Source organism: Pelobates fuscus, chromosome 2 (genome assembly GCF_036172605.1).
Source record: "Pelobates fuscus isolate aPelFus1 chromosome 2, aPelFus1.pri, whole genome shotgun sequence".
NCBI classification, from domain to species: domain Eukaryota; kingdom Metazoa; phylum Chordata; class Amphibia; order Anura; family Pelobatidae; genus Pelobates; species Pelobates fuscus.
The window spans coordinates 75,707,369-75,730,443 of NC_086318.1; the positions used below are offsets into that span (position 1 = coordinate 75,707,369).

The 23,075-nt window shown below is 43.3% G+C and overlaps 1 protein-coding gene across 1 annotated transcript in view; it reads left to right on the plus strand.

Annotated features, from left to right (window-relative positions):
* LOC134586153 (apolipoprotein L6-like) overlaps positions 1-22,296 on the plus strand; it is a 32,310-nt gene extending 10,014 nt beyond the window's left edge. The window contains exon 3 of the mRNA XM_063441660.1: positions 21,529-22,296. Coding sequence (XP_063297730.1) covers positions 21,529-22,296 — 768 coding nt within the window. The remainder of the gene's footprint in view (positions 1-21,528) is intronic.
* Positions 22,297-23,075: the final 779 nt, after the last annotated feature.

Sequence of the window (23,075 nt, forward strand, 5' to 3'; positions counted from 1 at the left end):
AAGTCTTATTAGTGGATGTCTGAGGGTAGTTTCTCCAACTTGTGTTTCCATAATATTCTCTTCCTGGTCTGCAGCTTTTTGCTTCTATGAAAGGGGCGATCCCTGTATCTTTTATCCCTTAAAGGACCACTCTAGTGCCAGGAAAGCATACTCGTTTTCCTGGCACTAGAGTGCCCTGAGGGTGCCCCCACCCTCAGGGACCCCCTCCCGCCCGGCTCTGGAAAGGGGTAAAAACTTACCTTTTTCCAGCGCTGGGCGGAGAGATCTCCTCCTGCTCTCCTCCTCCGATCCGCCTCTTCTCCTCCCCTTCGGCTGAATGCGCACACGCGGCAAGAGCTGCGCGTGCATTCAGCCGGTCACATAGGAAAGCATTCATAATGCTTTCCTATGGACGCTGGCGTGCTCTCACTGTGAAAATCACAGTGAGAAGCACGCAAGCGCCTCTAGCAGCTGTCAATGAGACAGCCACTAGAGGACATAGGGGGAAGGCTTAACCCATTCATAAACATAGCAGTTTCTCTGAAACTGCTATGTTTCTGAAAAAATGGGTTAACCCTAGAAGGACCTGGCACCCAGACCACTTCATTAAGTGGACCTGGCACCCAGACCACTTCATTAAGTGGTCTGGGTGCCTAGAGTGGTCCTTTAAGGAAGAAAAATTGTGTATCCTTTTCTCAAGCTAAAAATGTTTCTATACAATCGGCTGCCTTCTGAATGGCTTCCTCCAACGTTTTTCCAAACAATAAATCTCTCTGGAAGGAAAGACCGCAAAGAGAGACTGTAGCCATAGAGCCCTTTTCGAAGCTATTGACAATGGAATGCTTTAGGCTATCATTCTTGTGATGTCCAATGAAGCTTCCTAGCAAAACACTGTAGTTATCTTAAAGTCTTTAAGAATTTCTATGAGATGCTCTCTGCATATCCTACTTTCATTACTTTCAATATCTTCCTCAAAATTTCCCTGCCAGACTTTTGAAGCTCTAGAGAGTTCTTAATGCCACTGAAGGGTAAAGGTGAGATCCTAGAGCTAAGTAGGTCTTTATAAGATCAGCATCCATTCACTTCTCCATCGGTTCTTTTAAATATGTCATGGAATCAATTGGCAGAGTTGTTCTTTTTACCATTCTAATTACTGCTGCTTTGTAGATTTCTTTTCTGGTTTGCTTCACTCTTATGGCATCTTTGATAGCAGAATGAACAGGAAATGATAGCACAATGAACAGGAAATATTTTCCGCTTCTTAAATATCTGATTTTTATTCAAGGAGATTGAGGGTGTCTCTTTTCAAACTAATGAGTCTGTCAATATATCTGGAGTCCAAAGATCTAGAAGGATGGTCTACCTCCTCCTTGTCCTTCTCAGAAAACTCCAAATTATCAGACTCTTCTCCTGAAACTGAGGAATGAGGTTCTTCTTTAGGTCTTTTGGATGTCTCCATTTTCTCAGAACTAGATCTGAAGCCCTCTGCTATAGCTTTGGAAATCCAACCTTTTAGATCTTCCTGAGGTGAACTTTTTAGGTTAGCACCCTCAGCCACTTTCATAAGATAGGCTCTACACAGGTTCTTCCCATCTGGAACAGTTAGCTTGCAATTTATGCCTTTATTAGATTTCTCATTGGACTTCCTGGGTGGAGAATTTTTGCTGGGGCTGACATAAGAGGCCATATATATACATATAAAACTGGTCCAAACTGGCACTCTTTTAAACCCCCCTCAAAAGAAGAATCCTTTTGGCTCACCTATGTTTCATAGAATCTGATCATCTAGCAGTAGCAAAGGAAGAAGCCATACTACAAAAAATGTACAGTATAAGAAACAACCTCATCTAAAATTTCCAAACAATTTAAAATAAGGTCAAATAATAAAAAATGTTTACCTTAATAATATCCCAGAAAGATAAGGTAAGTAAATGAAGAATCCTGCAAGTTAGATACAATATGAGACAAGTCAACGCTGTCAGCCAACAATTTCTATGCTTTAGGAAAAATAATCAATATCCTGCACGATCTGTCGGGAGGAAATAGCTCCCATTCGGAGATCTGAGCTGAAAAGGTAGGACACACTCGGCAGTGTATATTCAGAGGATGTTGTCTGATCTGTGAACAACAGAAGGGGGGAAGGTAGACATTTGAACAAAGGAGACACAATCATTTACACTAACTGAGAAAAGTTCCACCATTTCCAATTCAAAGGCATCATTTTAATAAGTAGATCATAAGCAGATAATAAAGATATCTTTACCCCAAGTATGGCTTTTCCAAAATACTACAGCCTTTTAAGATGAAAACCAGCCCGTATTCGATGGGCGGTATTGATAAAAGGGGGTATTTTAAACGCAAATCCAACCCCAAAGATATACAGCTGAATCAGTACCAGAAATCCCACGTTGCAGTTCATTTCCTATACTGAACCTAACGCAGTTAATCCTGATCGTGCAGTCTGTTTACTGAGTTCTTCAAACGAAAAGAGGCTGAACTTCATTTGGTATACCTACGGTAAACGCAGGAGGTTGCCAAAAAAAAACAATTCTTAGGATACAAATTTCCCTGTCCAGTAAAAGACAGGGAAAAAGACTGTTGTGTGAAGGGAGGATGGGCACTTTATACCTATCAGTCTAATTAAGCTAAGGCAGGAACTAGTTATAAGTGATGCTGCCATGATTAGCCAGGAATTAAGAGTTCTGTTGTCTATTGGTGTTATGTTTTCAGCAGGTGGCAGCATTAGGAAAACAGTTGTCCCTGTTCTCTATAGTTATGAGATTCTCTTTTATGTATTTAGAGATCCTATTGATATTGTTCTTGTTTGTTCTTAAGTAAAGAAAGGAGTCCTGTTTACCTGTGCTTTATCAACATTCTAATACTTAATAGGGATCTGTTTCCTAGATAGTTTCTTTATTTTGTATCGTTATGGCAAAACCACACAAGGATACCCCAAAAAATAATGGAGCTGTCTAGTAAGCAACTGAAATACCAATACCTTTTCTGAATTTTGGTATTTCAACTGCTACACATACACTAAATAAAAATATATCAGAGAGATTTAAATACTATCCCACCCCACCCCTCCACCATGCCACAGATAGGGCTTGTTGTCTACTAAATAAAATATTGACTACTTGCTGTTATAAAAGAGACGAATGGCTTGTAAATAGCTGCCCAGTCTCTAATCCAATAAAGGGGGACCTGGCACAGCTATTAAAAAAAAATAATAAAGTGGGGGGATACTATGATTAGTGGGTGAAGTAACCTATTTTCTTCCCATGTCCCACCCATTGGTGGAGGGTAATAATAAAAAACGGGACCCACTGCAAAATTGTGACACTGAGTCTCCTTATAAGGGCTCTGTGGGATCAAGGAGGACTGTAAAGAGTCCCCCCCTTTATTGGACTAGCGAATGGGGAGCAACTGCTTCCCAGTCGCTAGTCTCTTTTATTAAAGTGTGTAGCCTCTTGCTGCTCGCAGTTTGTAGACATGCCCATACCAGTGGCATGTGACATTGCAGGAGGGACATGGGCGTATTTAGGAAGCTACGGGGAGGCTATTTCTAAATAATCAAAGTACAAGACAAGAATCATCTTTGTAATTAAACAAATAAATGAACAATCGAATTCCATTAACCAAATTTAGTCCAACAAGCAATTTGGTTATTGTTTGTTTTGTTAAATTTTGCATTTGACTATTCGTGTTTTTGAAGAATAATCAAACTGATCGAAATTCAGTTTCATACGGATTTGTGTGAAAATTAATGCTTCAGTCTAATGGAAATCCCATATAAAATAAAGGATTTGCATATTTATTAAACAATAAATGTATGCTGGATTTCTACTAGATCTCTCCTGGAAATAGATAAATCAAGTAAATAAATGTAATAATTTTTTTGCCTTTAATATTTGCCTGTTGACAGCACTCGCAACTATCAAGTATAGAGCTATCGCCCCTGGCAGTGGGTGGTTGCTGGCCTGTTCTTGCTAGCCAACCTCCAAACAAAACAAAAAAAGAATGAAAACAATTAAAATTCTGGTTCTTGCTTTCAAATCGCTACATAATGCTGCTCCCACCTATCTATCCTCCCTTATACACAAGTCTGTCCCGTCTAGGCTCTTACGATCTGCTGAAGACTTACGTCTATCTTCTGTCCGTACTCCCACCTCTGATGCTCGCCTTTAAGATTTCTCGAGGGCTGCACCGTTCCTGTGGAACTTGCTTCCCTCCTCCGTTAGATGCTCACCCAGTCTCCACTCCTTCAAAATATCGTTAAAAACCCACTTCTTCATAAAAGCGTATCAATTAAACTGTTAATAGCTCCCAACTGATTCCTCTTCTGTAACTGTCACTAGTCTAATACTTTCCTTACCTTTTTGTGTAATTTTACCCCACTCCCTCTAGCATGTAAGCTCATTGAGCAGGGCCCTCAACCCCTCTGTTCCTGTGTGTCCAACTTGTCTGGTAACAACTACATGTCTGTTCGTCCACCCATTGTAAAGCGCTGCGGAATTTGATGGCGCTCTATAAATAATATAATAATAATAAAGAAAACCTGTGGGGGTCAATATGATCCTCATATAACTACCCAGAGGTTTTTAACCTCCCTTATTAAGCACATGACATGCCAGATCACCGTGGGGAAAGCTCCATGCTGGCTTGTATTTGACTTTGAGTATTTTTGTAATCTTGACCTGGCTTTTTTATTCTTTACATAGTTACATAGCTGAAAAGACACATGCATCCATCAAGTTCAGCCTTTCTCACATTTGTTTTTGCTACTGATCTAAAAGAAGGCAAAAACCCAGTCTGATGTGCTTCCAATTGTGCAACAAACTAGGAAAAAATTCCTTCTTGACCCCAGAATGAAAGTCAGATATCTCCTTGGATCAGGCAGCTATTACGCCACTAATTAAAAATTATATTTCGCCGTTAATTATGTTTTTCAAGTATTTATCCAATTGCTGTTTAAACATCTGTACAGACTCTGGTTAAACCACCTATTCATGCAGAGAATGCCACATCCTTATTGTTCTTACTGTAAATAAACCCTTAGATCAAATCTCCTTTATTCCAGTTTAAATGGGTGACCTTGTGTCCTATGTATAGTCCTATTTATGAATCGATTTCCAGAGAATGGTTTGTATAATACCAGCATATCCCCTCTCAGTTTTTCCAAACTAAAGAGATTTAAATGTGTTTACCTTTCTTCATAACTAAAATGCTCCATTCCTTTGATCAATTTTGTAGCCTGTCTCTGCACTATTTCTAGTGTCATAGTATCCTTATTAGTATATGAGTTCTGTGTCATTTTTTTTTAAATTCTTTATTTTTGTGGTCAGCTTAACATCTGAGCACATAACAACTGTAAAGCGAAAGTATCAATGCTTACATGAGTGGTACAACAATCACTCCACAAGTATTGTAACGACCTGTTTTTTTTTTCTTTAATTAACTGTGAGACCCTGCGTGCCAGTAGTCAATAGCTATAACAGTGAATCGGGGGGACAGGTACAAGGCTTTGTGTGCCTGCAGCTTGACAAAGCAATGTGCCGTCTGAGTGTTGCACATATGGCACCTATATGCGTTCGATTTCTCCATGTAAGCTACTCGTAACTGTGGCCGGCTTCGGCCAGGAGGGTATGTAGTAAAGGCTCAGAGCTGAGGCTAAACGTGTGATGAAACATGTACTGCAAGAAAGGGGCAATTTGGCATGTTCAGTCTGGCTTATGGCTTATGGCTTATGGGGGGGTTAACAACTGGGTAGTATGCACGTTATATGCTTATGGAGCCAGAGTGCTAGGGAGACTCCAACACATAATTATGAAAAAGTAAACAATAATGCATTTAACAGTAATGTCAGCCACCCTTGGCATCAGGTAGGAGAGTCAGTAGTCTTCGGTGCTGCCCGTCTGGGCACAAAGGGAGTGATTCGCTCCAACGTCCAGGGTGATTGTGCATTCTTCTTCACGGTGCCCGTCGTAGACCTATGGAATGGAGTAACGTCGTTGCCTCTGAAATGTGTGTCAGGAGATGCATCTGGTCGTTCTTGTCCGCCATCAATCGGTGCAGGCCCCACTTGTATGGGATGGAGTGTTCTCTCAGTAGTGGCGTAACTAGTCGGAGCGCCCTCCGCCAGGTGAGGGTACTTCTAGAAAAGTCTCTGTAAAAGACTTGGTGTGCTCCCTCAGAGGGTATTGTGGGAGAGCTTTTAACTGCGGCCATGAGGGCCCCTCGGTCGGAGTCCTTTGCTAACTTCAGCACTACATCCATAGTTACGTCTTTGGGTGCTTTGGCAGCCTTTGGGAGATGGAAGCAGGTATCCACCACAAGCTGTTTTGCCTGTTTTGGCGGCAGGAGTGTGGCAATAAGCCCCCTGCAGTAATGGGGTAATTCAGCATTTAAGATGGTGTCGGGGACGCCATGTATTCTCACATTGTGTGCTTTAGCCCTGTCTTCCATGCTAACCAGTTGTGTTGTCAAATCGTCACACCTCTTTTGTAGTGAACTAAGAGCAGCATCTGTGGCAGATTGTGCCAGTGTGGTGCCTCCCATGTCTCCTTCCACTGCTTCCACTCTGCTAGTAAGTGTTGTGACTTCTTCCCGAACTAGGACCATATCTGCCTGGAATATGGCTTTTATGTCTTGCCTCAGTGCTTGTAAATCTGCTTTAGTAGAGGGGGCAGAATCACCCTCCTCCAGAGGTGCCGAGGATGCAGAGCGTACCTGGGGTGGGACAGGAGGCAGATCCTGGAGGTTGTCATCGTCTGACGAAGCAGAGAAGTAGGCCCCAGCCGGCACCATCTTGGAAGGTGCTGGCTGCGCGGTCGGGTGTATGTAAAGACCAATGTCTCTGGAACCGGAGCCCAGATCCGCCCCGTGCTTTTTATTTTTTTTCCCCCCATGGATTAAGGAGTCCAGGGAGCCCCACCGAACCCTTGTGGGTAAGTAATTGGCTGCAAAAAGCCTTGTTAGTCAGGGCAAGCTTACAGAACTGCACAGTAACGCGTCCTGCTCGATCGGGTGCTGGATCCCCCTCCCCCCGTTTTGTGTCATTTTTAATTGTTAAATAGGAACAGAACCCTGAGAGACACTGTAACGGATCGCCTGGCACCCCGACTGGGTACCTCCGTTAATGGATGCTCCTAGCGCTTCCTGAGGACTCCAAGCACTCTGGCAGACACCACAATCACCGAATCTGAGAAGCATATAAATCCTCTCAAGCCTCTGAATGCTGTAGACAGTTGAATAGGAACCATACGAATAGGTTTTCAATCCTAGCAGTCAAACTGGAACAGCATGCAATAAATCCTCCCCCAATAATGAGACGACACTTCACTTTGAGGGTTAAACAGGAACTCTGGACTGGCTCATCCAGCCTGGCTTTTATTTCCATCTCACACATACAGGCCACACCCAGGGGGAGGCATAAAATGACCAATAGTATCACGGGTGCAACCCACACATCCCCTCCCCTTAGTGTGACACATACTCCCATTATTCATACAGTTTAAAATATACCTTTTACCCAATATTTATAACTTCAAAACCATACATCACATTCACATAAAAATATATATCCACAATCAATCCATTCAGAGGAACAACATATTAAAAAATGGCATGGATCAGACCAGGGGTTCAAAAGTTAGTAAAGTATCTTTTAAAACCCCTAGCTTTCCAGCTCAGACCGTTTTTTACAGAGTCTTCTCTGTGCTGGAGAAGTAATCAAATTATCTCCAGCACAGAGACAGACTCTATTGAGCACATGGGAGCACAAAGACAGTAAAACACTTTAAAATACATAAATTCACCTTTTACACATAACACGCAGACATTCAGATAGCTGGGATCTGAGCGCACAAAACTACCGAATAGCGCGCAGATCCTATTCACACAGTACAATTGCCATGGAGCTAAAGTGTTTCCCATAGTCTTTCATTATATGAATAGGTTCCATGGTATAGCTATCTGGGTTAACACATTCACATAAAGTCTGGTCCATAGTCCAAAGGCAAGAGGCGGGCAAGCAGCCCCCTCCAAGGACACGTGGCGAGGTCGGTTTCGCCACACTTCTCCCCTTTACCTCCCAGACTAACAGGGTATCTGACCTCCTGCCGGTCAGTGCCCTTGTTAGTCCCGCAGCCCACCCACAAAACAGAAACAGCAGTACAGCCCACCCACAATAAATGGTTACTACACCTGAGTAAGAGAAAAACTTGTCCAGGTCCAGGTGCCTCCCCATGGCTGTGTGGGGGACTGGTAGGCTGTTTTGGTGGGTTGCTGAGTGGGCAGAGCCCAGCGGTACTCTGCCCTGGTGCCAGCACTACCCCGGGAGTAGTCTGGTTGGGGCCTGGTTGCTGGAGACCGACTGTCTCCCCTTTAGATGCACAGCTCTGCTGCTGGAGACCGACTGTCTCACCTTTAGATGCACAGCTCTGCTGCCGGAGGGGGAGACCGACTGTCTCCCCTTTGGATACATAGCTCTGCTGTTGGAGGGGGACACCGACCGTCTCCCCTTTGGATACTCTAAGCTGTCGCTGGGGAGAGGGGGTAACAGGCTCCTCTCCTGATAGAACACTCTGCCGCTGGGGAAAGGAGACTGAGCTCTCTATTCCCTGCACATTACTGATCCGCCGCTGGGGAGAGGTGGTAGCAAGCTCCTCTCCCATACATACTTCCATACTCTGTGGAGGGAGACCGACTGTTTCTACTCCCAATACAGTGTCCTGCTGCTGGGGAAAGGAGACTGGGCTCTCTCTTCCCTGCTGGACACTCTGCTGCTGGGGAATGGAGACTGGGCTCTCTATTCCCTGTACATTAATAATCTGCCGCTGGGGAGAGGTGGTAACAATCTCCTCTCCCATACATACTTCCAGTCTCTGCGGAGGGAGACCGACTATCTCTCCTCCCAACACAGAGTCCTGCTGTTGGGGAAAGGAGGCTGGGCTCTCTATTCCCTGCTGGATACTCTGCCGCTGGGGAATGGAGACTGGGCTCCCAATTCCCAACAAATAACACTGCCGCTGGGGAGGGAGGACGGCCCCTTCAGCTCCCTGTAACTTGGGCGCAGAGACCACGGTCCCATCTGCGCTGGTGTGGGGCTTACTGTCTCCCCTTGGTGTGCTAAGCTGCCGCTGGGGAGAGGGGATAACAGGCTCCTCTCCCTGAACCGTAGACTGCCGCTGGGGAGCAAGGACGGCCCCTTCAGCTCCCTTTTTGCCCAAATCTGCTAGACCCTGCAGATACGCTGCCGCTACTTTCCTTGTGCTCTGTATGTATTTCTCCTCCGGGGGTTCTGGTCCAAAGAAAGCCAGCAGCATTTTCAACATAGCGTCAAACTCCTCTTGACTGTAACTGGGCGCCATGCTTACTTTGCTAAGGTTGCTTCTTTTGTAGATAGGGGCTCTACGGGTACTAGCTGTCAGGATCGGGACAGGGATCCAACACGCAGGGTACAAAGAGTGGAAAGGTACGTATACCGGGCCTTAGAATGGCCGGACTAACGTACCGAGAGTAATAGAGAATAGTCAGAGACAAGCCGAGGTCGAGGGAACGAGAAGACAGATAAGCGAGAGACAAGCCGGGTCAAGGGATAACAGAGATAAGCAGGGTAGTACGACAAGCCGAGTCAAAACCAATAGAGCAAACTAGAATACCAGAGCACTGAGTGACTAGACAAGCTAGAACCACGACAGGGCAATGAGCTGAAGTGAGAAGTAAGCTTAAATACCCTGGCTCCGGATGGTAGACACGCCTCTGACAAGTACCGATTGGATATCGGACACTTGAGTGGCAGGTCGCTCGAGATAGCGTCATGACGTCACGTATTGAGCGTCCCGCTAGAAAAGGACGTGGATTCCTCGCGGTCGGTGTTTAAGGGACTGGATGAACCGCGAGGAACGAAGGAAACAGCTCGTTTGGACGGATAAACTACTAAGTCTCTACCTTTTTTAGAGGTAGAGACCTCAGGTACCCTGACAGTACCCCCCCTCTCAGATACGCCCACCGGGCGGAAGGAACCGGGACGAGATGGGAAGCGGAGGTGAAATGCTCTGCGAAGGCGAGAAGCATGAACGTCCTCCTGAGGTACCCAACTCCTCTCCTCAGGACCATATCCCCTCCAGTTGACCAGATATTGCAATTTTCCCCTTGAAATTCTGGAATCAATGATGGAGCTGACCTCGTACTCCTCCCGACCCTCCACCTGAACAGGACGAGGTGAGGAAACCTTAGAGGAGAATTTGTTGCAAATAAGAGGTTTCAACAAGGAGACATGAAAAGAGTTAGGAATGCGTAAGGCAGGTGGCAGAGCAAGGCGATACGCAACCGGGTTGATACGAGTGAGAACCCTGTAAGGACCTAAGTAGCGAGGAGCAAATTTCATAGATGGAACTTTTAGGCGAATATTCTTAGTACTCAGCCACACCCTATCCCCAGGAACAAAGACAGGAGCCGCTCTTCTATGCTTGTCAGCGTGTTTCTTGAATAACGAGGAATTATGTAACAGAATTTGCCGAGTCTGATCCCATAATTTCTTCAGGTTGGCGACATGATCATCAACCGACGGTATCCCCTGAGAAGAGGAAACCGAAGGAAAAATTGAAGGATGAAAGCCATAGTTCATGAAGAAAGGGCTAGAACGAGTTGAATCACAAACAAGGTTATTGTGTGCGAACTCCGCCCAAGGAATCAAACCGACCCAATCGTCCTGGTGTTCGGAAACAAAGCAACGTAGATACTGCTCGATCTTTTGATTGGTACGTTCAGCAGCTCCGTTAGACTGAGGGTGATAGGCAGAGGAGAAGTTCAATTTGATTCCCATTTGAGAACAAAAGGATCTCCAGAAACGTGAGACAAATTGAGAACCTCTATCAGAAACAATCTCCGAAGGAATCCCATGTAGGCGAAAAACCTCTCTCGCAAAAATCTCTGCCAATTCAGGAGAAGTCGGAAGTTTAGGTAATGGCACGAAATGGGCCATCTTAGTAAATCTATCCACCACCGTGAGAATAACAGTCTGTCTCTTGGAAGCAGGCAAATCTACGATAAAGTCTATGGACAAACAGGACCAAGGTTTCTCAGGAATGTCCAAGGGGTGTAACAGACCACAAGGAGATGTATGAGGTTGTTTAGTCTTGGCACAAGTCTCACAAGCTGCGACGAACTCCTCAATATCTTTTCGTAGTGAAGACCACCAGAAATCCTTGGATATCAGAGAGTATGTCTTGCGAATACCAGGATGGCCAGCTACTTTACTTTCGTGAAAACATTGTAAGAGTTCCAGTTGGAGTTCAGGAGGGACAAAGTTTCTTCCCTCAGGAGTGTTTCCGGGTGCCAGATGTTGTGACTTCAAGATCTGGTCAAGTAGCGGAGAATGGATTTTGAGACTGGTATTAGCAATAATATTGCATTTGGGTACAATGGAGGACAAAAGTGGTTCAACTGAAGCAGAAGGCTCATATTGGCGAGATAGCGCATCGGCTTTAGAATTCTTTGACCCAGGTCTGTAAGTCAGAACGTAATTGAAATGGGTAAGAAATAACGACCAACGAGCCTGCCTGGAGGACAAACGCTTGGCCTCTCCGATATAAGACAAATTTTTGTGGTCCGTTAGAATGGTAACAGGATGTAATGTACCTTCCAATAAATGTCTCCACTCTTTCAAAGCCTTGATAACCGCTAGTAATTCTCTGTCACCAATGTCATATCTGCTCTCTGTACCAGACAATTTTTTAGAGAAAAATCCACATGGATGTAATGGTTTATCAACACCCAACCTTTGAGATAGGACAGCACCTAAACCAGTCTCTGATGCGTCTACCTCAAGTAGGAAAGGCAGGGAAGTGTCGGGGTGAACTAAAATTGGAGCGGAAGCGAAAAGCTCCTTGAGAGTTTTGAACGCAAGAAGAGCTTCAGTAGTCCAATTCTTAGTATCAGCCCCCTGTTTGGTCATATTGGTGATAGGCGCGATAATTGAAGAATAACCCTTAATAAAGCGCCTATAATAATTAGAAAAACCAATAAATCTCTGTACGGCTTTAAGACCTTTGGGTAAAGGCCACTCTAGAATGGACTGGAGCTTATCCGGATCCATCTTAAATCCCTCCCCAGAGATCACATAGCCGAGAAAGGTTACCTGGGTTTGATCAAAGCTACATTTCTCCAACTTGCAGTACAAGCCATGCTGGAGAAGCTTGTGCAAAACCCTCCTGACTTGCTTGTGATGAGTCTCAATCTCACTAGAATGTATGAGTATATCATCTAGGTATACAATGACGCAATCTTGCTGAAATTCCCTAAGAACCTCATTTATCAGATCCTGGAATACAGCTGGTGCATTGCATAACCCAAAAGGCATAACAGGATATTCATAGTGGCCATATCGAGTATTGAATGCCGTCATCCACTCATGTCCCTGCTGGATTCTCACCAAGTTATATGCCCCTCTGAGATCTAACTTGGTGAAAATTGTAGAGCCCTTCAAACGATCGAAGAGTTCGGTGATCAAGGGAATCGGGTAGGCATTTTTAATGGTTATCTTATTTAGGCCTCGATAATCAATACAAGGTCTTAAAAACCATCCTTCTTTTTAACAAAAAAAAATCCAGCCCCGGCAGGAGAGGAGGACCTCCTAATGAATCCCTTGTCTAAATTTTCGTGAATATACTCCTCTAGAACTGAGTTCTCTTTCGTAGATAACGGGTATACATGACCTCTGGGCGGCATGGTACCAGGGAGTAGGTTAATTTTGCAATCAAAGGACCTGTGTGGGGGTAAGGTATCGGCTTTCTTTTTGTCAAATACTGCCTTTAAATCTAGATACTGAGGCGGAATTTGTGTCTCTGTAGGATTGTCAGAGTTAGCCGAGGTGTTGGTTAAGCAGAGAGGTGAGACCTTCCGCAAGCATTTCTCTTGACAATTCTGTCCCCATGAAACTATCTCCCCTGACTCCCAATTAATAATAGGGTTATGTCTCCTCAACCAGGAGTACCCCAGGACTATGGGAATAGACGGAGAAGAAATGAGCAGTAAGGATATGTCCTCTCTATGTAGGATGCCAACAGTTAAGTTAATCGGTATGGTCTCACGGAAAATAACAGGCTCAAGTAACGGTCTCCCATCGATGGCCTCAACAGCCAGTGGTGTCTCTTTTAACTGGGATGGAATAGCATGCTTGGCAGCAAAACCCTGATCTATAAAGCTCTCAGCAGCTCCAGAATCGATTAGTGCCATAGTCTTTACTACTCCCTTCTCCCACTTTAAAGAAACGGGTAACAGAAGCCTGAGCTCTTTGTAGTTGTGAATAGAGGACAAAGTAGAAACACCCAAGGCCTGTCCTCTAGAGAAACTTAGGTGCGAGCGTTTCCCGAACGATTAGGACAATTTAGGCGTAAATGACCTCTGACTCCACAATACATACATAAACCCTCCCTTCTCCTGTACTGTCTCTCCCTCTCTGTGAGATGAGTACTGCCTATCTGCATAGGTTCAGAAATACGTAAGTCCTCGAACTCAGAATTTTGAAAGGTAGGCGCTAGTTTAAAGGAGGGTCTACGGGTCCTATCTCGAGTGTTCTGCCTCTCTCTTAGGCGTTCATCAATACGAGATATAAAAGAAATTAAATCCTCCAAATTCTCAGGGAGTTCTCTAGTAGCGACCTCGTCAAGAATTACATCTGATAACCCATTCAGAAACACATCTATATAAGCCTGTTCGTTCCACTTAACTTCTGCCGCCAAAGACCTGAACTCTAGTGCATAATCCACAAGTGTTCGATTGTCCTGTCTAAGGCGCAACAGTAATCTGGCTGCATTGACCTTTCTACCAGGAGGGTCAAAAGTTCTTCTAAACGCAGCTACAAAGGCATTATAATTATAGACTAGTGGATTATCATTCTCCCATAAAGGATTGGCCCATCTCAGAGCTTTCTCAATGAGTAAAGTAATAACAAATCCAACCTTTGCTCTATCTGTAGGATAAGAGCGGGGTTGTAATTCGAAATGGATGCTAATCTGGTTCAGAAAGCCACGACACTTCTCCGGTGACCCGCCATAACGTACTGGTGGGGTAATACGGGAAGAAGCACCTACAGTGGCTACCTCTAGACCTGAGACTGCAGGAGAAATAGAAGGAGTACGTGTCTCCTCAGGTGGGTTACTAGCACGAGACAAAAGTGCCTGTAGTGCTAGTGCCATCTGATCCATCCTATGCTCCATGGCGTCAAACCTGGGATCAGAAGAACCAAGCTGACTGTTTGTACCTGCAGGATCCATTGGCCCTGTCGTAATGTCAGGATCGGGACAGGGATCCAACACGCAGGGTACAAAGAGTGGAAAGGTACGTATACCGGGCCTTAGAATGGCCGGACTAACGTACCGAGAGTAATAGAGAATAGTCAGAGACAAGCCGAGGTCGAGGGAACGAGAAGACAGATAAGCGAGAGACAAGCCGGGTCAAGGGATAACAGAGATAAGCAGGGTAGTACGACAAGCCGAGTCAAAACCAATAGAGCAAACTAGAATACCAGAGCACTGAGTGACTAGACAAGCTAGAACCACGACAGGGCAATGAGCTGAAGTGAGAAGTAAGCTTAAATACCCTGGCTCCGGATGGTAGACACGCCTCTGACAAGTACCGATTGGATATCGGACACTTGAGTGGCAGGTCGCTCGAGATAGCGTCATGACGTCACGTATTGAGCGTCCCGCTAGAAAAGGACGTGGATTCCTCGCAGTCGGTGTTTAAGTGACTGGATGAACCGCGAGGAACGAAGGAAACAGCTCGTTTGGACGGATAAACTACTAAGTCTCTACCTTTTTTAGAGGTAGAGACCTCAGGTACCCTGACACTAGCGTTGCCCTCCCTTTGTAATCCAAATGAACTGTGTCTCCGAGCTGCTTTACCTCACACTAGGACGCCATCCCACCGCTGCCACCAATGTAACGGATCGCCTGGCACCCCGACTGGGTACCTCCGTTAATGGATGCTCCTAGCGCTTCCTGAGGACTCCAAGCACTCTGGCAGACACCACAATCACCGAATCTGAGAAGCATATAAATCCTCTCAAGCCTCTGAATGCTGTAGACAGTTGAATAGGAGCCATACGAATAGGTTTTCAATCCTAGCAGTCAAACTGGAACAGCATGCAATAAATCCTCCCCCAATAATGAGACTTACCACTTTTGCCTTGAACATTTTTAACTGTTAGTCTCCTAACCAACCGTTACACCCAAGTGGGTTTTATTCCAGAAAACCTACGCAGGTCAAATGTGATTATGACAAAGAGAATAAATAGCTGTTAGCCATTATTGTTGCATTGACATAATGAAGGCATCTTCTAGAGGTTTCTAAAGATCCTATTACCTTTTTAACTGATCATAAGAACCTATCGTAAGTAGGAGAGGCAAAAAGGCTAAATTCACAGCAGGCTAGATGGTTTATTTTCTATCTCAGTTTAATTTCTTCTTTAATTTCTAGACCTGGGCAATGCCAAAGCTCATGCTTTGTCCAGGCAATTTGATATGGTTGAAAGACAAGGTTGAGTAGAGTTACATAACTCATCTCAACCTTGTCTTAATCATATTGCCTGGACAAAGCATGAGCATTGGCATTTGGCATTGCAAGGCCCGTGTGTCACGGCCCCCTGGCTCGCAGCCACACGTGGTCGCACCAGATCGGTGCGACCACACTAAGGAATTACCTGTACAGCAGCGGGCCGGGAGCCGTACCGCTGGGGCGTCCATCCCCTTCACACGTGGGATCCAAAATGGCACCGACCGCGAGGTCACGTCCATTTGTAGCCTCGCCTCTAAAAATTACGCGAACGTGCATATGATGTCACGACATCAACGCACACGCCCATTCTGGGGTCAGAGGAAAAGCTCCGACCAATCACCGCCTAAGGAGGGGTATTTAAACCCCAGAATACCTTAGCTCATTGCCCTGTCATGGTTTCCGTTCCTGGTATCCGAGAGTGCGTTTTCCTGATCTTGTTATTAATATTCCTGTTTTTTTACTTTAGCTATTCCTGACTATTCTAATTTCTGTTTTCTGTGACTTGGCTTTCTTATCGATCTTGTGTATTTCCGGCTCTCTTGACCTCGGCTTTCCTTCGACTATTCTCTATTCTTCAACGTATTAACCCGACCATTCTAAGGACCGGTTTAAGTCCTGTCTTTTTTTCTATTGTATGTAAATGTTAAAAATGCAAAGTAATGGACTTTGGGGTAAAGAATGCACAAGCAGCTTTCACTCTAATTGGTAGTGAATTAGGGATAACAACACATGAGAAGGATTTGAGAATTGTTATAGACAATAAACTAGGCGGCAATCTGCTATGTCAATTGTCAATTGCTAAGTCCAGTTGCTAAGGTATTGTCGTATATAAATAGGGGCATTAATTCTCGGGATGAAAATATAATTTTGCCTCTTTAGTAATCGCTGGTAAGACCACACCATGAATATGCTTTGCAATTTGGGGCACCTGTTCAAAATAAGGATACTATGGCACTAGAAATAGAGCAGAGGCGGTCTACAACATGGATAAAAGGAATGGAGCATTTTAGTTATGAAGAAAGGTTAACACATTTTAATCTCTTTAGTTTGGAAAAACCGGCGCCTCAGAGGGGGATGGCATTATACAAACCATTCTCTGGAAATCTATTCATAAATAGGACTATACATAGGACACAAGGTCACGCATTTAAACTGGAATAAAGGAGATTTGTTTTAAGGTTTTGTTTTACAATATGAACAATAAGGATGTGGCATTCTCTGCATGAAGAGATGGTTTAATCAGAGCCGTCTGGGACGACAGCCATGCAGACCAATTTGATGCAGTGTGCAGCGTATGATCTAAGCACTGACAGGCTGACCTCTCACCCTTTCAACCTCTGCAGCAATGCTGGCAGCACTCATACGTCTATTTCCCAAAGACAACCTCTGGATATGACTCTGAGCACGTGCACTCAACTTCTTTGGTCGACCATGGCGAAGCCTGTTCTGAGCCTACAGTGCTGCAGCTCAGTTTCAGGGTCTTGTCAATCTTCTTATAGCCTAGGCCATCTTTATGTAGAGGAACAATTCTTTTTTTTCAGATCCTCAGAGAGTTCTTTGCCATGAGGTGCCATGTTGAACTCCCAGTGACCAGTATGAGAGAGTGTGAGAGTGATAACACCAAACTGAACACACCTACTCCCCATTCACACCCGAGACCTTGTAACACTAACGAGTCGCAAGACACCGGGGAGGGAAAATGGCTAATTGGACCCAATTTGGATATTTCCACTTGGGGGTGTACTCACTTTTGTTGCCAACGGTTTAGACATTAATGGCTGTGTGTTGAATTATTTTGAGAGGACAGCAAATTTACACTGTTATACAGGCTGTACACATACTACTTTGTAGCAGAGTATCATTTCTTCAGTGTTGTCACATGAAAAGATATAATAAAATATTTACAAAAATGTGAGGGGTGTACTTATTTTTGTGAGATATTGTATATCATTCCTCCAGAAAGAATTATAGCTGCAACTGTCCTTTCCATATACTTTTCTTTATTACACAGCATGAATCTCCTGATACTAAACTGACAGATAAGTTATATGACACACCAGAAGTTAAAAAGGAGGTTATGTTTTTATTTCATGAGAGCAAGTCTGCAGGACACCCTAGTATTACCAAAATTACTAACTTTATATCTCGTGACTTCTTGTGGCCATCTCTAAAAGGGGATATTAGAGAATGTCCAGGCGTGTGATGCATGTGCAGCAAATAAAGTCATAACACTACTCAGAGCTAAACAGCTTCTCAATTAAGGGGATCCTCACAGCAAAACAATACATGAGCTTGTGTAGTTAGATGTCATCCACAATAGGTTTCTCATGATGGTCTCAATCTCACCATTGTGTCTCACAGAGGCGGTTTCTATGTCAATACTGACAGAAGAACGTATACCAAAAGATCAATGTTATTTTTCTTCATGCTTTTTTTAAGTCATAATTAGTGATGTACCGAACGGTTCACTGGCGAATAGTTCCTGGCGAACATAGTGTGTTCGCGTTCGCCACGGCGGGCGAACACATGCGCGGTTCGATCCGCCTCCTATTCGTAATCATTGAGTAAACTTTGACCCTGTGTCAGCAGACACATTCCAGACAATCAGCAGCACACCCTCCCTAGCAGACCCTCCCACCTCCTGGACAGCATCCATTTTAGATTCATTTGGAAGCTGCATACATTTTTTTCTATTTTTATTTTTATTATTTTTTTTTATTTTTATTTTTTATAGTGCATGGAGGTATAACAAATGAGCATGTGGTACCCCAACTGCATTCCTCATGCTTTTTAAGTAACAATTGTAACAATAGGGTATATGTTAATACCCTAGTCTGCGCGGAGCCCTCCATGGGTGAAGATGGATACTTTTTTTTTTGCGCTCGGGTTTTTTATTTTATTTTTAAGTTCGACGGGTATGATGGCTTTTTATTTGGCCTTTTTTGGGGCTGATTTTAGAAAAAAGAAGACGTTGAATAGTAAGTTGAATTTTACTTTACAGGGTAGTAATTTTATTCCCCCCTCACTATTTTTTAGGGTGAGGGGGGTAGGTAGGGGCTTTTTTATTTGGGTGTGTGACTAAGGGCTTGGGGACCCCTAGTCACCTTTGATGGGGGAGGGGGGGATTTTAATTTAAGGCCCCCACCCGCCGCTCTACACACACTATACACACTCTACACACACTATACACACTCTACAGACACTGCATACACTCTACACACACTGCAAACACTGCACACACACTATGCACACACTGCACACACTCTACACACACTGTACACACTATACACACACTGTACACACTATGCACACACTGCATACACTATGCACACACTATACACACACTACACACACTACATACACACTGCACACACTGTACACAATATACACACTGCCCACACTATACACACACTGCACACACTACATGCACTACACACTGCATACACACTATACACACACACTATACACACACTGCATACACTATGCACACACTGCACACTCTATACACACACTGCACACACTATACACACTGCACACACTCTACACACACTGCATACACTATACACACTCTACACACACTGCATACACATTGCACACACTGCATACACTATACACACACTGCACTAACTATACACACACTGCACACACTATACACACACTGCATACACCCTATACACACACTGCATACACACTATACACACACTGCATACACACTATATACACACTATACACACTGCACACACTATACACACACTACATACACACTATACACACACTGCACACACTATACACACACTACACACACTATACACACACACTGTAGATACTATATACACACTATACACACTATGCACACACTGCATACACTATACACATATACCGAAAATTTCGTGTTCGCGACATCACTCGTCATAATTAATATAAAGTAGGGACTAATTTTCCTTATATAGAACCAGCAGGTTGACAAAAGTTGACGAAGGGTGTAGCTTTAGTCAAGATTCACAGCCTTTGTCAACTTTGTCATTGGCCCTGGATCCATGTACTCACCTCCCTCCAGCGTTGCATCAGTTCTGTAGCAGCATCACTGGCTTTCTCAACTGATTCTCATGATATCGCGATAGTCAACTGGGGCTAGCTGAAAACACAAGACCTCAAATGGGTTGAACTGGGCAAGAGTGATTTGATGTGCACACCCGGCTATGGGCACAGGATAGCTTTTCATAGAGCCACCATCTTAGATACTTAAAAATGGCATTGCACAGCAAGAAGATCCGGATGGTCAATTCTTAAATAAAGTCAGTGCCAGGGTAAAAAAAAATGGTGAATGGATGAACATATCCCTCAGCTCTCAGATGAATAATACAAATAGTAACAATTCCTCTTTAAGCCCTTATACTTTAATTGACCGAGGGTCAAATTGAACAATCCTGGAACACACAGAAAAGCCAGAATAGGCATCTGCTGCTAGCTTGTAATGTGATGGTTGGTACAGAAAAAAGGAGTGTAGTCAGAGAGTTGTAATTAGCATTGGACGCTGTATGGCAGACCAGTGGCGGAACTAATGTAGAGAGGGCCCTGGTTCAAGAATTTATTTTGGGCCCTCCTATAGCAATAGTGTCCAAAAGGTAGGTCCCCATCTGTTGTACAAATCCCACAATGCTTTGCCAGCTGTGAATCTTCCATTTGCCATTAATTGTAGGGTTGTATATAGCACTCAGCAGTGTTTGTGTGTTTGAATGTAAGCATGTTTTTGTATAGAGCATGTGTAAGTGAATGTTGGGGTGTGTATTTATGCAGTGTTGGTGCTTAAATGCAGGCATGCGTTTGTGTGTAGTGTTGGTTCTCGAAAGCAGGGGTGTGTTTATATATAATGGTGTTTTAATACAGAGGCATGTTTGTACAGTATATAGCGTTGACATTTCAATGCAGGAGTATGTTTGTATGTAGTGTTGGTGTTTGAATTCTGAGATATGTGCACTTACACAAGCACTGACACACATGCAGATACAAAGTCACACATAAACACACTGATGCACATGCAGATACACAGACATACAGATACACAAACACATGTGCATATATACAGACACACATACAGACACACAGACACACACTGACACACATGCAGATATACAGACATACGAAAACACACACTGATACACATACAAATACACACACTGACACACATGCAGACATTCAGATAAACACACAGATACACAGACACAAACTGACACACATGCAGATAAAGACAAACACATACAAACACTTACACACATACAGATACACACAATGACACACATATAGATACATAGACACTGAGACACAAACCTATACACAGATGCAAACACTTACACACAAACAGATACACACACTGACACACATTAAGATAGACAGAAACTGATTCCAACATTGATACACATACCGATACACAGAAATCCACAGACACATATGCTGGTCAGCATTTACAAACTTTTAGCCGCCCTCTTGTTTCCTACCATTTGGGTGCAGGAGGGTGGCTTCTGCTCACTGTGGTTTTTGGGAAGTACAGTCTGGTTCTGCTGTTCATGCTCCCCCCCCTCTGAGACTCTGTCTTCAGGGTGCGGCCTCATTGCAGACAGACTGCAAGCAAACTGTGCTCTTAGATCTTATATTCTTAGGCCTTCATTTAATCCTTTTGGAATTAACATCTATCAAATGATTTAGTTACAAAAATTCCCATTGTCTTCAATGGTGACTTTTGTAGATAAATCATTTGAAAAGGTTTTCTAACAGATTGGCATGATCTGAAAATCTTATCCCGAAGAATGAAATCAAGACCATAGTCAGGAATAAGTCAAATTATTTAAACTAGCTGTTTTTGGTTCTTATCTGTCCTCGTTGTCAAAACATTTTTTTTCAATAAATGTAATTATATAATGCATGATATAATTATGATCAACTTACTCTGGTGTACATCATTTTACATTATTTTTTGTTTTTTCTCAACAGGTGAAGAGTTGTTATGAAGAATTTAAAGACACCCAAGCTGGATACTTAACTAAGTCTGAGCAATGCATTACAGAATTGCGCAGAATTGCAGATGATGTGGATATTTTCCATAAACGAGTCACTATCACCAACATCGCTGGGAGCTCCGTGGGAATCGTCGGTGGTATCACCACTATTGTAGGACTTGCTCTGGCCCCTGTCACTTTTGGAGCTTCTCTGATTGTTACTGCTGTAGGTATTGGAGTGGCTACTGCTGGAGGACTCACCGGTGCAGGAGCGTCCATTGCTGACACTTTTAACATCAAACAGAAATGCAAAAAGGTAGATGAGATTATCAAGGAACTTACAGATGACATGAATAAAATGACAAAACTAGCACAAGAAATTAAAAAATTAATCGCTAACCTAATATATACATCTGGCTTGAAAGAATATAACTTTACTAGGCTAGGTACAAGAGGTCAATTTGCTACAGCACAGATAACCAGATTAGCTAAACTAGTGAACTTATCAACATCTGCATCTCGAGGGGCACAGCTCGCAGCACGTGGTGCCCAGGCTGCAACTGCTGTATCGGGGGTCTTTGCTGCACTTTTTTTATTAGTTGACATTGCTTTTGTTGTTAAAGGTGCACTGGATCTGAAAAAGGGAGCTAAAACAGATGAGGCAGAAAGGATTAGAGGAATTGCAAATGACTTGGAAGCAGGTTTGAAGGAGATGCTAGAGGGAAGGAATGAAGACAGCGATACACAAAGCATCTTATCATAACTTAAATCAGCTTTTTTCACAGCATCATCCTTTCTGCAAATATTAAGCAAACACGTAGATAGCATTTCAGTAGCAATGTGGGAAATTGATTATTCATGATTTAGTGTAGATTTCTGTGGCTCCATTTTCACCAGCTGTTATTGCACTGATATCTGGCTACCATACATTGTTAGACACATCTCAACGTTGCTCTACTTATTTAACATCAGAGTCCAGAGTTACTGGTCCTGTTCTATGGAATTCATCATAAAGTTATAAAACCTATCAGTCCTGTGATGTTTTTCTAAATAAATTTACATTTAGGAATGTGCATATCATCGCTCTACTTTATGATAATTTATCAGTGAACTCAAGAAACATGTTGATAAATATGATTAATAGTAAAATGCTATATATTTTTTTATCAATGTAATGATTATACAAAAAAAGAGAGCACTAGTATTGAATTAATTCTTCACTGTCGTGGTGACTAAAGAACAGTCTAGATAAAGTAGGTGGAAGATATAACTATACCTATATATATCAGCTGCTAAAACAAAAGAAATTTCCTAGTTTCTACAAAAGTATGTATATATGGGTTTCAGCGCTTAGTAGATATTCCCCTCATTAATAATGAGGGTCTTAAAATATAAAGGGTTATAAAGGATAATCAAACATTGTGAACCTCAAAGATCAAGGGTAAAAGCAACCAAGATCCAAAATATAAGTAGAAAAATATAAAAATGAATAATAAAAATCCATAAAAAGACCAAAACAAAAGCAAAAGAAAGTCCAAAGTC